An 18,405-nucleotide genomic window follows, 5' to 3' on the forward strand; every position below is an offset into this window, starting at 1 on the left:
TAGTGTTGTAGTTCTTTTTTTGAAAATTTGGATTCCTATATTTATATTTTTGAGTATTTATGGATTGACTTTCAGATATTTTTTGAATGTTGTTTGATAATCCATTTTTTCTTCTATCTGTCATTGAATAATGAGATTTCTCATTGTGGTCTCTGAAAATTTTTCTCTGTTTTTGTACTATGATTTCGTTTTCTAATTTTTCCATTTTCTCATTTGTTAGTTTCATCAAATTAATGTAATCTGGCATTGTTTTAAGAGGTTCAAACTTCCTTTCCGTAGTGTGGATTTTTTTCTTTTCTTTTTTCCAATGAAATTTTTCTATCCTCCACAATTAGTGTGATTAATTCATTGGAACATTTATCTAAAATTTGATTCCACTTAGAAAAGAATTTTGGATCTATGGGGTCAAAGGTTGGATTTTTTTGTACCCTCAAACCTCTATGGATCATGCCCATTTCCAAATATTTTGTAAGAGTAGCCACCTCCCACCAGTTTTTTATTTCTTGAGTGTAATTTTTTTCCAATAGTAAAAATTGTGCACAAAAGCCTTCATTTTGAGGGTTTGGTTCTGGGGGGGGTGCTTATCTAGAGTAAAAATATTACTAATATTATTTCTACTGTGGTGTGTTATATTCATTTTATCAGCAGCAGTGATAATAAAAGGGGTTTCTGAAAAATAAGATAATTACCGCGCTTATGTTTATGTTAGCAGCTCCATACAATAAAACAATAATAAAAAAACACTAAAAAGGAGCGCTTGATAAATTTAAATAATGTGTTGAACGCACATACCTGTAAAAAAAAATTTTTGTTAATAACAATGTTTAAGCTCTTTTTTGAAAAGGGGGTGGAACCGAGATAATGGATGGTATTTGTATCTCAATTGAGATTAAACTGGACAGTCTTTTTCCATGGGTAACTCTCTCCCTGATATCCCTAATAGTACCTCTCGCGGCTCGCTGTTAACAGCATCAGCATGCACCGCGGGTGTAGCTGGTCCGGTCTCTCCCGTTGCTGCGGCTGCTCCGGCTCTGTGTTGCTCGTGCGGCGTGCTTGCTTGGGAGCGTGTCAGCGTATCAGTGTTGGCATACACTGATAGAATGTCCCCCGTTTCTGCACCATAAAGTAACCAACGCGTTTCGGGTTACAAAACCCTTTAACTAGGATATTGTTAGTCTGTTTGAACTTCCTATATATACTTAAAAAACTTTATAACTGGTAACAAATCCACAAAACCAATTACCGAATTCATGTCCAATATAACTAAAAAGACATATAGCATCAAAGAAAGAATCACATGTGACTCAGACGGAGTCATTTATCTCCTCTATTGTCCATGTGGATTTCAATATATTGGACAAACCAAGAGAAAACTTCGAATCAGGATCTCTGAACATATATACAACATAAGTAAAGGACTGGAAACACATAGTGTCTCCAAACACTATAAAGACAGTCACATAATAGTGACCCATCAAGTCTAAAATTTATAGGAATCCAAAAAATATTCAGAAACTGGAGAGGAGGAGACATAAGTCTCAAATTGAGAAAGAGAGAAACGAAATGGATATACTATATGAGGACCTTACAACCAGAAGGATTAAATGTGGAAATAGATGTTAATGCTTTCCTAATAGACAACTAATTGTAACATTTCATCTTATCAAATCATTATTAGAAGTAGAATTTACAATTATATTAATTTTATTGAACGCCATACCAAAAATTAATGAAAGAATTCTTTTTACCCTATAGATAATATAGGGGCACATGGTTACCGATTTTTATGTATAACTTCCTTTTTGAACATTTCCTGTTTTTTAAGCAAAATTAATAAAGTTTTTTAAGTATATATAGGAAGTTCAAACAGACAAACAATATCCTAGCTAAAGGGTTTTGTAACCCGAAACGCGTTGGGTACTTTATGTTGCAGAAACGGAGGACATTCTATCAGTGTATGCGCTGACACGCTCCCAAGCAAGCACGCCGCATGAGCAACACAGAGCCGAAGCAGCCGCAGCAACGGGAGAGACGGGACCAGCTGCACCGCGGTGCACGCTGATGCTATTAACAGCGAGCCGCGAGAGGTACTATTAGGGATGGCAGGGAGAGAGTTACCCGTGGAAAAAGACTGTCCAGTTTAATCTCAATTGAGATACAAATACCATCCATTATCTCCGTTCCACCACCTTTTCAAAAAAGAGCTTAAACATTGTTATTAACCAAATTTTTTTTTATACAGGTATGTGCGTTCAACACATTATTTAAATTTATCAAGCGCTCCTTTTTAGTGTTTTTTTATTATTGTTTTATTGTATGGAGCTGCTAACATAAACATAAGCGCGGTAATTATCTTATTTTTCAGAAACCCCTTTTATTATCACCGCTGCTGATAAAATGAATATAACACACCACAGTAGAAATAATATTAGTAATATTTTTACTCTAGATAAGCCCCCCTCCCCCTCCCCCCCCCAGAACCAAACCCTCAAAATGAAGGCTTTTGTGCACAATTTTTACTATTGGAAAAAAATTACACTCAAGAAATAAAAAACTGGTGGGAGGTGGCTACTCTTACAAAATATTTGGAAATGGGCATGATCCCTAGAGGTTTGAGGGTACAAAAAAATCCAACCTTTGACCCCATAGATCCAAAATTATTTTCTAAGTGGAATCAAATTTTAGATAAATGTTCCAATGAATGAATCACACTAATTGTGGAGGATAGAAAAATTTCATTGGAAAAAAGAAAAGAAAAAATCCACACTACGGAAAGGAAGTTTGAACCTCTTAAAACAATGCCAGATTACATTAATTTGATGAAACTAACAAATGAGAAAATGGAAAAATTAGAAAACAAAATCATAGTACAAAAACAGAGAAAAATTTTCAGAGACCACAATGAGAAATCTCATTATTTAATGACAGATAGAAAAAAAAATGGATTACCAAACAACATTTAAAAAAGATCTGAAAGTCAATCCGTAAAGACTCAAAAATATAAATATAGGAATCCAAATTTTCAAAAGAAGAACTACAACACTAACCAGGTTCAGAAAACACATTTAATTCAGAAGCAACCAGAACTACCATTACAAAAGAAGAAATATCCACCATACAATTCCAGAAATTTTAAATTTAGATCAGTAGAACAAGAATCATATAACCAAGGGAGAGCAGAAGCGAAAAGAGAAGAAAGAACCACTTATCAAACTCTCATGAAGAACATTGAGGACAAAAAACATATAGAAAAGATGGGAATTAGAAATGAAAAGAGATCCTATAATGTGGAAGATGATGATGAGACCGAGGAACATTTTTTAGTAGAGCTCCTGGAGGAAGAACAAGAGCACGAATGGAAGCAAACTCCATGGAAGCAAAAAACAAAACGCCTGGCCCTTTCACCAGGAGAAGGGGTATCAGGGGTGGCAAACGTAAGAAGATAGCATCAACCACTCAAAATGATGGAATCTTCAATCTCAGTAAAAAGGTATTGACAGTACAACAACTGTCATTATTAAACAAAGGTTTAAAATTCTCCCCACATTCGAACATAAATAACTTTGACCTTTTTATTGATACCCAAAAATTCGTCAGAAAGCTATGCATAAAAAAGTTTTTTGATGGGAAAGACGAAAACTCAAAGATCCAAGAATCACAAGACCCATTCACACACAGTAAATTCAAGCCAATATCCACCTTTAATCCTTCCTACATCAAAGGGCCCCATATTGAGACCTTCCAGAAACTTGTTGAGAAAGATATCCAAGAGATGACAAAAAATACAATAAAGAAAAAATACAATTTAACGAAGGAGGAAACGCAAGCTTTAAAAGAACTAAAAGAAGATAAAACCATCATAGTGAAGCCGGCCGACAAAGGTGGAGGTTTGGTTATTATGGACAGGGATAAATATGAAGAGGAAGTTCAAAAGCTTCTGGGAGAAAGAGACACCTATGAAGTACTTCAAGCAGATCCAACTAAGACATACCAAGAAGAATTAGAGACATTGCTCCAAGAAGGATTGGAAATTGGAATCTTAACAAAGAAAGAACGAGACTTCATTTATATCCCTCATCCTAAAATTCCAACGTTTTACCAACTTCCCAAATTACACAAGGACCTGTTAACCCTCCAGGACGCCCGATAGTCTCGGGAATAGGTTCTCTTTCTTCACGGCTATCCAAGTATGTGGATTCCTTTTTACAGACACTGGTACAGGAACAAAAAAGCTATGTGAAGGACACACTACACATTCTACAAATATTGGATACTGTAGAATGGCAAAGTCACTATATCCTATGCACCAGCGATGTCCGTTCATTATATACATGCATAGCTCATGATATAGGAAGTGATGCCAGTAGATTCTTCCTTTCTAAATACACAGAATTAACAAATTCACAAATAAATTTCATCATCAGCTGTATACAATTCATACTGAGTAAAAACTACTTTTGGAACCAAGGAGTGTTCTATAATCAGAAGAAAGGGACAGCAATGGGTACCTCCTTCGCACCGAGTTACGCAAATTTATTCGTGGCGAGGTGGGAGGAGGAAACCATTTGGGAAAACAACCCTTTTAGGGAATACATTTTCATTTGGAGGAGATACATTGACGATCTGCAGTTCATATGGAGTGGACCAAGAACTATTCTATCAGAATTCCTTCAATATATGGAGAATAACCGTTATGGGTTGGAATTCACATCCACGGTGAGCCAAGATATGGTGGTATACTTAGATTTGGAGATTTTCATCCAAGAAAACCGAATATGCACACGAAACCACATAAAAGAATGTAGTGGCAATAATACACTTAGTCGAACCAGCAATCACCACACTACTTTGTTGAAGAACATACCAAATGGACAATTTAGAAGACTCAGGAGGAATTGTACGCATTTAGAAACTTACATACAACAATGTCAAACATGAAAAAGAAATTCATAGATAAAGGATACAAAGAAGAACATCTTCACACTGAGATTGAACAGATTGCCAAGATGGACAGGAAATTGATGTATCAATATAAACAGGAAACCAATAACATTGATAACAAAACAGTTTTCATAACACAATTCAACAGCCAACACCAACAATTTGAAGCAATATTACAGAAGCATTGGCACATTCTACAGTTAGACAAACAACTGAAACCATACATAAGGGACAAACCAGAAATTGTGTATAAAAAGGCAAGAAGTCTGAAGCAAAATCTAGTAAAAAGCTACACACAGATAGAAACAACAAATCAAGAAGACAGAAAAGGAAACTTCCATTGTTTATGTTGCCGTCCCTGTAAGATAACTGGTAATAAATCCACAAAACCAATTACCAAATTCATGTCCAATATAACTAAAAAGACATATAGCATCAAAGAAAGAATCACATGTGACTCAGAAGGAGTTATTTATCTCCTCTATTGTCCATGTGGATTTCAATATATTGGACAAACCAAGAGAAAACTTCGAATCAGGATCTCTGAACATAAGTAAAGGACTGGAAACACATAGTGTCTCCAAACACTATAAAGACTGTCATAATAGTGACCCATCAAGTCTAAAATTTATAGGAATCCAAAAAATATTCAGAAACTGGAGAGGAGGAGACATAAGTCTCGAATTGAGAAAGAGAGAAACTAAATGGATATACTATATGAGGACCTTACAACCAGAAGGATTAAATGTGGAAATAGATGTTAATGCTTTCCTATTAGACAACTAATTTTAACATTTCATCTTATCAAATCCTTATTAGAAGTAGAATTTACAATTATATTAATTTTATTGAACGCCATACCAAAAATTAATGAAAGAATTCTTTTTACCCTATAGATAATATAGGGGCACATGGTTACCGCTTTTTATGTATAACTTCCTTTTTGAACATTTCCTGTTTTTAAGCAAAATTAATAAAGTTTTTAAGTATATATAGGAAGTTCAAACAGACAAACAATATCCTAGTTAAAGGGTTTTGTAACCCGAAACGCGTTGGGTACTTTATGTTGCAGAAACGGAGGACATTCTATCAGTGTATGCCAACACTGATACGCTGACACGCTCCCAAGCAAGCACGCCGCACGAGCAACACAGAGCCGGAGCAGCCGCAGCAACGGGAGAGACGGGACCAGCTACACCCGCGGTGCACGCTGATGCTGTTAACAGCGAGCCGCGAGAGGTACTATTAGGGATAGCAGGGAGAGAGTTACCCGTGGAAAAAGACTGTCCAGTTTAATCTCAATTGAGATACAAATACCATCCATTATCTCCGTTCCACCACCTTTTCAAAAAAGAGCTTAAACATTGTTATTAACCAAAAATTATTATTATTATTTTTACAGGTATGTGCGTTCAACACATTATTTAAATTTATCAAGCGCTCCTTTTTAGTGTTTTTTTATTATTGTTTTATTGTATGGAGCTGCTAACATAAACATAAGCGCGGTAATTATCTTGTTTTCCAAAATGGAATAAATTCTTTTTTTTTTTCTTCAAAATTCTACACACAATACCCCATAATGACAATGTGAAAAAAAAAATTTTGTCATTTTTGCACATTTATGAAAAGTAAAAAACTAAGAAATCACATGTACATAAGTATTCACAGCCTTTGCCATGAAGCTCAAAATTGAGCTCAGGTGCATCCTGTTTCCACTGATCATCCTTGAGATGTTCCTACAGCTTAATTGGAATCCACCTGTGGTAAATTCAGTTGATTGGACATGATTTTGAAAGGCACACACCTGTCTATATAAGGTCCCACACTTGACAGTGCATGTCTGAGCACAAACCAAGCATGAAGTCAAAGGTATTGTCTGTAGACCTCCGAGACAGGATTGTCTCGAGGTATAAATTTGAGGAAGGGTACAGAAAAATATCTGCTGCTTTGAAGGTCCCAATGAGCACAGTGGCCTCCATCATCCGGAAATGGAAGAAGTTTGGAACCACCAGGACTCTTCCTAGAGCTGGCTGGCCGTCACCAGGCCAAAACCATCCCTACGGTGTAGCATGGTGGTGGCAGCATCATGCGGTGGGGATGTTATTCAGCATCAGGAACTGGGAGACTAGTCAGGATAGAGGGATAGGTGAATGCAGCAATGTACAGAGACATCCTGGATGAAAACCTGCTCCCTTGACCTCAGGCTGGGGCAACGGTACATCTTTCAGCAGGACAACTACCCTAAACACACAGCCAAGATAGCAAAGGAGTGGCTTCAGGACAACTCTGTGAAAATCATTGAGTGGCCTAGACAGAGCCCAGACTTAAATCCGATTGAACATCTCTGGAGAGATATGAAAATGGTTGTGAACCGACACTTCCCATCCAACCTGATGGAGCTTGAGAGGTGCTGTAAAATGGAATAGGCGAAACTGCCCAAAGATAGGTGTGCCAAGCTTGTGGCATCATATTCAAAAAGACTTGAGGCTGTAATTGCTACCAAAGGTGCATCAACAAAGTATTGAGCAAAGGCTGTGAATACTTATGTACATGTGATTTCTTAGTTTTTTGTTTTTAATAAATTTGAAAAAATATCAAAAAAACTTTTTTCACGTCATTATGGGATATTGTGTGTAGAATTTTGGGGACAAAAATGAATTTATTCCATTTTGGAATAAGGCTGTAACATAAACAAAATGTGAAAAAAGTGAGGCGCTGTGAATACTTTCCGGATGCACTGTATCTCAGAACTATAGAAATAATGTTCCAGTAAAAATATTGTTTTCGATGACAGCCCTGAGCAGAATATATTGTATGTTACATGCATGGGGACATTTGTGTCTGCAGCTTTATACAGACTTGTCCTCTATCCACAGGGTGATCAGATAGTGGTTGAATGTGATTCAAGCACGGTGGACAGAGAAGGAGTCACATTTGTAAGTATCATTGTCTCAGTGATAGCTTTCTGTATTAAGTTGGACCTTCACATAAAGTCATAGTTCTATTTAAAATGGGATGTTGCCCTAAGCAACCAATCAGATTCCAAGTTTTATGTTCTAGAAGGTGCTAGATAAATGAGAAGTAAAATCTGATTGGTTGCTATGGGCAACTTCACATCTTAAATAGAACTCCCATCTTAGTAAAGTTACCCCATATTGTTATTTTTAAAACAATAACTAAAGATAAAACTTATCGGATGAGGTGTGTTGAGTATAAATCACTCAACAACTATAACATAATAATAAAATAATAATAATAATAATAATAATAATAATAATAATAATACAAAATGATGATAAATTCAGACACGCAGACATAGATTTGTCAGAATTTTTTTAAGTTAAGCTCTTTATTAAATTAAATATTAAGGGAAAGTATTGTGGCAAAGATAGGACAGCACAATGCACAATAACATTCAACAATGTGCACTGCAGGCAGATATCAGCCAATGTGCACAGACACAACTATAACACAGCTGTAACAAAACAGAGGTACCTACTCGACCTTGACCACCTACCCGGACTGGTGACCTGCCGTTTTTTCCAGCCTCAAGAAAACAACGATAAACCACCAAACACAAAGAGGAGGGGGGGGGGGCTGGAATAGAGAGACTTTGCCCACAGCCCAGGCCTTTAAATAAACTAGAACAGACACTTACCCATTATACTGCCATGCGTCAATTAAATCCAGTGATCAGCACCCACTCCCGCCACCAGCCTTGGGGTCCACCTCTTTTCTTATGTCAATCATTAAGTTTCTCTAAATCTTCTATCGGATGAAGTGTGTCATGCGTACAAATCCATCAACAACAATAATAATAATAATAATAATAATACGAGCTAGGGATATAAATTTAAGAAAAACAATAATCTATTTATTAAATTAAATATATATCTATTTAAGGGAGAGTATGGCGGCAAAGAGATAAATGCCTAAATCAGTCCAATCTACAATGCACAATAACAACCAGTAACATGCATTGCAGGTAATTACCACCCAAGGGGCACCAACACAACTATAATACCACTACTATACAACAAAGATATGCACTTAACCCTCTGACTTGACTACTCCTTAATTAAACAATTGCACCCGGACTGGTGACCTGCCGTCCTTTCCCACCGCAACAAGGGTCTGTCCACAGAACCGCCGTTCCGCCACCATACTCAGCTAAACAAATTAAGCAATGACCTAAAGCAGATCCTCAATAAACAAGAACATCCCCTCCTCTGTGAATTGAACACTGTTGGCCCGAGACAAATAAGAAAAACTATATTGGATCTTTAAATAGGGATTGCATTTGCCAGTGCTAAGTGCCAGGAGCAGGAAGATGTGTGCCAACCACCCCACAAGCTGGATACGGGTGCCATCAGGGCAGTGGCACCAGAGGTCTACCTCTCATTACAGGCCGGCACACTACCCCATACGTTTAGTACAACCCATTAACTCAATAAAAGAACTCGGTCTGCATTTTCATGCATTTACAGTAAGTGGTCACATAACTTCTAGTCATTTATATAATACGGTTTGCTGTATTATCTAATATACTTTAGTATATCTGTTGCAAACTTAATAAACCCAAATGCCAAATACAGATGGCTATGTCCATTTTGTCATTAAATAATGGCTTTGAGTGTGAGATATAAAAACTTAATTTGGTTTTGAACTCACCGCGAGTTATTAGTAAAAATCTGAGCATTTCATCATTCCATCATTATAAAATTATTGCTTCTGAAAAGCTGCTCTTTCTGCGGAGACAGCTTCCCACTTTCTGCCACTGCTCCGTTGATATTTGCAGCTTTTACTGGTAACTTTAAACTACAATATTTCCAGTTTCCTCAGTAGGAACAAACCTGGAGCACCACCTGGTAGCCAAGAGCCCCCTCTAAATTTCAAACCCAGAACTAGCTCCTCAGGTGTATGAGGAGTGGGGCACTTCAACTTTGATCCTGTGCCGGGTACCCTAGAACCTGGCTAGTGATGCCTTCTAGTAACCCCGGGTCCAAGTTTATGAATGAGCCCTCTCAGGTCTGGCTGCAATCCCCACCCCCTCCACCTGATATGTGCCCTCTTGGTTCCCCTCTGAAGCATGCAGAGGGATCCTATATCATTATTGGCTATGAGCTAGTATTGCAGCACTTTGAACAGACCCAGCTCTGGTTACGTGTCCATCGGAATCTGAGAGTCTCCCCTATCCAACAAGCCTGGACCCATTCATCTGCACTGCTGCGATTGGTTGCCACAACCTAACAATCGATGACCCCCCCCTTTCCCCCAGACCGTTCCACCGCTGGCAGGAGTTTTGACTCCAGTTCCGACCTGGTTTCCGGACCTCAAGAGTCTCACTTCTGGCCCTCTCTGAAGTTCTGTTGAAGGGATGAAACGCGTAGGTTTTGATGGGTTATGGATCAATGGGTTCATCTGGAAAAGGTTGACAGTCAATAGGTCGACCACTATTGGTCAACACGCACACTGTCGACATAGTAAAAGGGTTGACGTGGAAAATGTCAGCACAAAATAAAAACAATTAGTGTACCGCGTACCCTTGCTTCGCACACCACCCAATAGTAGTCCATGTGAATGGTAAAGTCCGAAAAAGTTGAAATTTCCAATAAATTGTAAAAAACTCATGTCGACATTTTCCTGTGTCGACCATTGCCATGTCGACCTTTTAACAATGTTGACCTTTTGTCCATGTTGATCTAATGCATTTAGATCAATAGTGGTCGACTATTGACTGTCGACCTAAGTACTGTCAACCTAACATCTGGATACCGTTTTGGTGCCATATTTATATGTCATCTGTAAGGGTATTGGTGGGAAGCAATTCTATATACAGACTGAAGACACTGTGAGGATGGATGGAGCAGAGAGCTCTGTTGATCAGAAACCTCCCAAAAAGGCAATTGCCATTTGAGTATGTGGGTAACTGCAGTTTTAAGACCCCCATGCATCACAGATGTATTGGGGCAATTCTTATCTCCCAACGTCTGGATCAGGAAATTGAAAATATTAAACATGTTGAAAAATATTTTTTGAGAAATTTGGGCGTTTTAACTTGTTTAATTTCCCTGATTCCCCGACAGATCACTGACCAACGCTGGCTGCTGATCGGCAGATCGCGTGGTGGGTCAGGGAATTGTGGCATCGCACCAGCTGGTGAATGGTGACCTTTAGTTTATAGATTACTTTTTGGTACTGCCAGTCCGGCACTGTAACTCTTATCATGAGAATTGTTCCTTAGAGCTGCCATAATTTTCTAGTACTCAGACTTCTGTATGCGAATAACATGTATCTCCATAGGGAGGACCAAGCACCTTAAATGAAATGTGTATTGGATTCCTGTTCTATTATCCGGAACTTCCGATTGCGGCATGCTGGAGTTACCAGGATATTAATCAGGTGATGGAGGCCTTGGATCAAGAACGTGCGGATAAGTGAGTTCCAGCTGATCTAGTAGAATGTGCATATCCTATCTGGACGAGTTAATGGATATTTTCAGTGAGATTTAAGCTGTTTCGCACATTCATTAATCACCCAGGCGGGGTTTCAGAGGAGGACACAGTTACAGTAGCCCAGGGGTGGCCAAGCCTGGTCCTCAAGAGCTACCAACAGGCCACCGGTGGTTCGGTAGAATGTGTCGGTTAGGAATGAATGCACCATGTTTGAAAACGTGACAGTTAGTAATGACAGCACCTCTGCACCAGCTAGGTGGTCTGGAAAACGTGAACTGTTGGTAGCTCTTGAGGATCCGGTTGGCAACCCCTGACTGAGTAGCTTATGGCGGGCACAGAATGTCTGCGACCATGGGCAGTAGTGTCAGGGCAACTGCCTCTGTATACCCAGTCACTGGCATTGACACACCCATGGCAAGCTTGCGACCTGTAGCCACCTCCACAATTCCCACCCAGAAAAGTGATGCATGCAGTTTTGATGTGTGTCTCCCGGCGTTAAGCATCGGGATTCATGCGCAGTGTGTCTAGGATGAATACATTAAGAGGAAAACAAGGGCCCAATGTTTTCCCTGCATACATCTCTCAATCAACCTCTTAGCCCGAATGTTAGGTTAACTTAATATACTGTATATGTTAAGGTTTATCCGTCAAAACCAAAGTGTTGAAAATTATTAATGTCCTTATATAGGTGAGTATATCAATAAAAATTAGGTCAACACATTAACATGAACTGTAGGTAGTCTTGTACCCAGCAACCAAGAGAATGGTCTATCTAGTAATTCCAGTATGTCAAGATGGCGATGGTTCTTGGGATCATTTAGTACTGCGCAAGACATTTAAAAAGAAAAGCAGAGGCATCCCAATAATATTTGCAGACTGCGCATGTGCAGCAAAAAGCAATTATTGACAGCACAGGAATACTTACCTTGACAGAAGATACAGGTGACACCTGTTTCTGACGGATCTTGGCCACCGCAGCGAGAGACGGTGGGCAGGAAGAGGTCCATTTACAGTCACCTTTTCAGCTATCACCAATAAGTTTTAAAAGGAATTCATTTAAGGCCAGACTGTGGGAAGATTCCAAGAACTCAATTATCAAATTGCAATTTACAATGAGTACAGTTCCTTTAGGGAGCCTCAGCCAAGTGACCATGTTGATATATGCCGAGACTTTGTTCCAGAACCAATCTACTTTCTTACATGAGCAAAGACAGTAGTGAAGAGGAGAATTATCTCACTTGCATTTCCCTTCTTCCCTTCTTCTAGAAAAGTCAGTAACAATTTAGTGCTTTTGAGTATATACTGTACAATCAAGCAATCTTGATTGGGATCGTTTGCATTATATTGGTCGGTTTTGTTAAAAGCACTGATTATTTCTGCTGTAGGAAGATGCAGGGGTTTCCAAAATTTGTACCAAATTTTCCATTATAACAATCATTGGAGTATTATTTATCAGTGATTTCAAGATACTTGAGCTTATCCTGAGCCACACGGAAGCACAACAAATTCCCTTCCGCACACTGAGAATTACCTGTAACAATCCCTGAACCTATCTGGTAATAAAATTCAGAGAATTCGTCACAAATGTTTGCAAACACATGTTTAGCTGCTGGCCTCTTCACGGCTTCTCTGATAGGCATTGAATGGGAGCAGCATTTGGAAGGCATGCTGTTCCTTGTAGTGCCAATGGGAGATCCTGGGGGTGGCTCCCGGGTAAGTTAGCTCTCTGTTTGGAAGTGTTTTAGTAAAAGCCTTTATCATGAGGCGTACTGTGACAAATTACATGGCCCTATGTGGGCACTGCTATTATGTAGGTTAGGACTGCTGTATCAGAGAAGCCGTGAAGAGGCCAGCAGCTAAACATGTGTTTGCAAACATTTGTGACGAATTCTCTGAATTTTATTACCAGATAGGTTCAGGGATTGTTACAGGTAATTCTCAGTGTGCGGAAGGGAATTTGGGGGTTGGGGATTTGCACCCCCCTTCCTCTTTGTCTGTTGTTTGTCTGTGACCCCTCCCCCTTCCAGCACCTGATATATAATTACCTCCAGGTATGATTGAGCAGCTCCCAATTGTTTGTCTGCTTGTGTGCATGAGGCATTGAATGGGAGCAGCATTTGGAAGGCATGCTGTTCCTTGTAGTGCCAATGGGAGATCCTGGGGGTGGCTCCCGGGTAAGTTAGCTCTCTGTTTGGAAGTGTTTTAGTAAAAGCCTTTATCATGAGGCGTACTGTGACAAATTACATGGCCCTATGTGGGCACTGCTATTATGTAGGTTAGGACTGCTGTATCAGAGAAGCCGTGAAGTGGCGGATTCTCTGAATTTTATTACCAGATAGGTTCAGGGATTGTTACAGGTAATTCTCAGTGTGCGGAAGGGAATTTGGGGGTTGGGGATTTGCACCCCCCTTCCTCTTTGTCTGTTGTATGCAAGGACCCCCTGTCTGGTACCCACTGAAATTCAAATAAAGGCAACATATATCCATTCATGAGGATTGAAATATAGGGGTTTAGAGAAATGGTTTTCAACAAAGAGACAAAGTGTCTGGAAACCCAAACCAGCCAATGGTCTCAAAAAGGTGGTCCTAAGTCACCATATCAAAAGCTTTTCTGTTTTTTTCTGCATCTAGCAATAGTAGAACTTTGAGGTCCGGGACCCGACACCACAGAAGCCTTATGGATGGAAGCCCACAGGAAAGTGTGTCAGACAGGGACACGCAGTTCACAACCAGGATCTTGAAGACTCTGTATGAACATGAGGATCAAACTCAACTTCTAACTGTATATTCCAGCCCCCACCACCATCCAATTGATAAACTGAGAGGCTGAATCATGATTTAGAATTCACCAGAATACTGTATATGTCCCTGATAACCAGGATGATTGGATAGATCTGTTGCCTCAAGGGAAGTTTCCATTGACAATCATTATCGCAACTTCTTAACCCTCCAACAGAATCTGATGCAGAGTCTTGTGTTTGGTCATAAGTCAAGCACAATGTTCCCTGAGCTTCTGTCCTTTACAATACTGCAGATAAGAAAACAAATTTTGTTCCAAAGTTAGGATTTAGAGACAGGTTTTGGCTGCCTACTCATCATGCTTCGCTGAAAGTCCCCAGCATGAACTTCGCCCCACGTCAAGCCTCTGGTGTTAATTTGGTTTCCTTCTTCCCATCTTTCATCTTCCTATGTAGTGCAGTAGAAATAACATTTCAAAGTAAATAAAAGTGCTAGGCTCAAAAGAGCTTTAGGGGAGCTCCATACTACACTATTAATTGGAAAGACATCGATACGGAAGAATGGTTTTGGGTAAAGTCTTCAGATGCACATACGTCTTCTCAAAGAGTTCTCAAGAATCCTGACAATGCTTTTGTGGAGTGTTCAGTGCCCAACCATAAGGGGGAAGTACTGTCACTAAAGGGCACATATCGCCAACTTGCCAGGTCTGAGGGTAGAGTGTTCAAGTCCGCAGTGTCTCCCGTTGGCATCACAGCTACCTACTCCTTCTGAAGCCTGCACTCCCGCTAGCTATGGCACTTCCCCAATGGGCAGATGAGAAGAACTCTGGGAGATTTGAAAAGACAGGCATCGATTCTTGACCTCACTCTGGTGGCAAATTTAACATACCCCTACCTATATAAAGCAATCTGTCTGCACCACTAGATGCCAGCATATTAGGTCTTATTTCCTAGCTCCAGCATCCCATGACTGTGTTGGTCTGTACTAGACCTACTGTATGCCTGCGTTATCGACTATAAATTTGTGCTTGTGCCTGTTGTACAAACCACTAATCTGATCCGAGCCTCTGGCTTTGGCATGTATTAATCTGAACCCGTGACCCTGATACCTGCTACAGTATGTCTAACTATTCTCTGTGGAGTGATTCTGTACATTGCTACACAATCACCTACCCTACCAGCTAGTTAAGGGGGCAGTCACAGTAGATGACCGAACCTGCTGGATCCTGGCAGCAAACCCCATACCGCCTTGCAGAGGTTTCTGGTGAAGATGACGGGGAGTCCTTAGGGTTCATGGAGTAGATTAACTTGAGTTTCTAAAAATTCAGAGTGGAGACGTTGCTCATAGCAACCAGATTCAACCATTTCTTTATTGCATTCTATGTTTTAGAAGCTTTAGTAAATCTACCCCCATGCCTTAGTACAGACACTTTCAACCCTAACAGAATTCTTCCAGCCAGTCTGATAGAAAGTGTAAGCAGTAGGGTCCTCAATAGTACAAAGTAGGTATGAGTCTCCTGTTAAACTATGGTGGGAAATACATCTTCATGTTTGTATAGTGAACTAGTTGTCTACCTTGACATACAACTCATCTCTCTCTCACACCCTTCTTCTCTCCCTTTCAGCATAATGGAAGCCATTATGAACACCGATAGTGTAGATTGGGACGATGAAACCAGAAAGACTGCCCAGCAAGCAGCCTTGAAAGTGAATCATCTAGCCATGGTTCAGAACCGCGCGGTATGTATACAGTTTATCATCTGCCCTTGAGATGAGCTTGCCTATCTCTTAAACTGGCCATAGACGTTAAGATTATCTGTCCAACCAACCGATTAGCTGGTTGGAATGAAAACCTGGGAATATATGGGAGAAAATGGCAATCGACCATTTGCTTCCAAACACTGGAAAACGGTCAAAAATGGATATTCCGACAAATCGGTTAAATCCATTGATTTAACCAATTTGTCTAAACAATAATTTTGTCCATTTTACAGTGTTCGGGAGCAAATGGACAACTGCAATTTGCTCCCATATATTGCCAGGTTTTCTTTCCAACCAGTGAATTGGTTGGTTGGTTGGTTGGTTGGTTGGTTGGTTGGTTGGTTGGTTGGTTGGTTGGTTGGTTGGTTGGTTGGACAGATAATGTTAAGGTCAGCTTTAATGTGATCTATATGCAGCATGTACACTATGCACAGCTGCTAAAACCGTAGTGGACACAGCCATATATTGCTACATTTATATTCTTGGAAATACACAAACACATGCGACGAAGTGAAAGCCGATCTGACAAATGTCAACTTCCCTCAAGAGATTATCTTCCAAAAGTTAGGTGCCAGCAGATACTTTCGATAACTGGTACTCCACCCTGGTCTGTCACTGGCGGCAAATGTCTCAAGGTCAACTGGTACTCTAAAGGCCAGTACTGGCGGGAGAGATGTGTGCTCAGCGATCTTATCACAGACCGCTCAGCACACATCTCTCCCCCCGCTCAGCACAGCGCAATGTGTGCTGAGCGAGGAGGGGGAGACAGGGGGCACTCACTTCACACAGCGCTGAAGTGAGTGACCCGCTAGATTGAGGCTCAATCTAGCACCGGCGATAGCGTTGCACGGGGACACACATCGCTATCGCTGGGGGGCAAACACGCGGCAGATCCGTGCTTAAAATCTAACCAATCTAGTCAGATTGCTTAGATTTTAAACACGGATCTCTCCGTGTGTACCCCTCTTTATTCAAGTCCCCTATTTATTCATGGTCATCTTTATCCATCTCATAATAGATAATTAAGAAAAATATTATTTCCTGTTACATCAGCATTTATCTGTATACAGTTTCCAGCCACATTTATCGACATGTCTGAGAATATCAGCGTGATATTGGGCCAACAGTAGATATTGCAGCTTGTGCCAACAATAGTGCAGGTGTGAATGTGCGTTTGGTTTACTAAACGTTTGACGTCTCATTTTATTTGTTTTTATTCCAGGGGGATAATGTGAATGAAACAAGTGAACTACCACCAATTTTTGAACCCATCCCCCATCCTTGTCCTGAATATTCTCCCTGATTAATATGCATGGACACTGCAATGGAGCTCCAGTTGTATTTAGAGGGATTGACTTTTCTTAGATAATTCAAATTTCTTTTTAAGTTAGGAGAGGCACTTCCCGCAGGAAAAACAGCAGGACTGCACTTAAACCTAGTAAGAAATGTTAGAGAATCCAGGGAATTTGTGTAGAGTTTTCTTCAATTCTGCAACCCTACCCCTAGGCTAATGTGGCCTTTCCACAGTAATAAGCCTCTTTACTAACTGCCGTACATCATCCACTGAAGCCATTTTTGTTAATGGCAGTATTCACAGAGATATCATCACTAGTGTTTCCATATTCAGCTTTCCCACAGTGCCCTCTGCTGGTAAATCATAGATTGCATGCTTAGATATATGCTTAGATGTCCCAAACACTTAAGCCCATGTTAAAGCTTATACTATGACCAATTAAATCAATGAATACATAAAAAATAGATGATTCCCTGTTGGGTGCAGAAAATAACATAAAAGCACAGACACAAAAAAATGTATACATACACATTATCATGGCCCACATGTAGAACGAGCTTGTCAAAAAATGTCATAAATGATATTCTTTGCCGTATACTGTATTTTGCTAGGGGGGGGAAACAATGTAAAATTTTGTACAATTCAGTAGAATATACCAATAAAAATGTTTTGCCACTATAACAGATGTGGTCCATTAGTGTGATATTAAGTCTTTCCATCTGAATGTAATACAAACATGATTTTCTATATACATATTGTGACAGAGACAGCATTTTTCCATGTGAAAGTAATGTGGAGGCTCCAGACCAGGTTTTGGAAGCAGTAGCAGAATCCCAGGTGTGTGATCAGCAGCACCTGGGATCTCCTGATATAAGGGTTTCCAGGACAGAGTCACCTTGCTCTTGACGGTGAAATAGCTACCCAAGTGATAAGCCGGGTTGTGTGGGTTAGACTAGGGACCACTGGAGCCTATCAAGAGTCTGCCATGCTGAGAGTGCCTGTATGCTCCTGCCTGTAATACTGACTGCATATGGATTTAACTTGCTATGTGGTGACCTGCTGTTCAAAATAAACATCGAAAGTGTTCATCTGAGTCCCCGTGTTTGTGATCCTTGTCACAAGTGGTGGAAAATACGAGCAAGTACGAAACTGTTGGTAAGCATACCGGTGTTTAAACTGTAAGTTTTCCCTTTTCTTCCTCTCTGGTTATGCAGTGC

General features: G+C 39.9%; 1 protein-coding gene across 1 annotated transcript in view; it reads left to right on the plus strand.

The window, feature by feature from the left end:
- The window catches only part of LOC135056863 (DBH-like monooxygenase protein 2), a 404,570-nt gene extending 386,701 nt beyond the window's left edge, over positions 1–17,869 (plus strand). Inside the window, exons 10-13 of the mRNA XM_063962536.1 lie at positions 7,818–7,877; positions 11,245–11,378; positions 15,759–15,873; positions 17,117–17,869. Coding sequence (XP_063818606.1) covers positions 7,818–7,877; positions 11,245–11,378; positions 15,759–15,873; positions 17,117–17,197 — 390 coding nt within the window. The 3' untranslated portion in view covers positions 17,198–17,869. The remainder of the gene's footprint in view (positions 1–7,817; positions 7,878–11,244; positions 11,379–15,758; positions 15,874–17,116) is intronic.
- The last annotated feature ends 536 nt before the right edge of the window (positions 17,870–18,405 follow it).

This window comes from Pseudophryne corroboree, chromosome 3 (assembly GCF_028390025.1).
Source record: "Pseudophryne corroboree isolate aPseCor3 chromosome 3, aPseCor3.hap2, whole genome shotgun sequence".
Taxonomy (NCBI): domain Eukaryota; kingdom Metazoa; phylum Chordata; class Amphibia; order Anura; family Myobatrachidae; genus Pseudophryne; species Pseudophryne corroboree.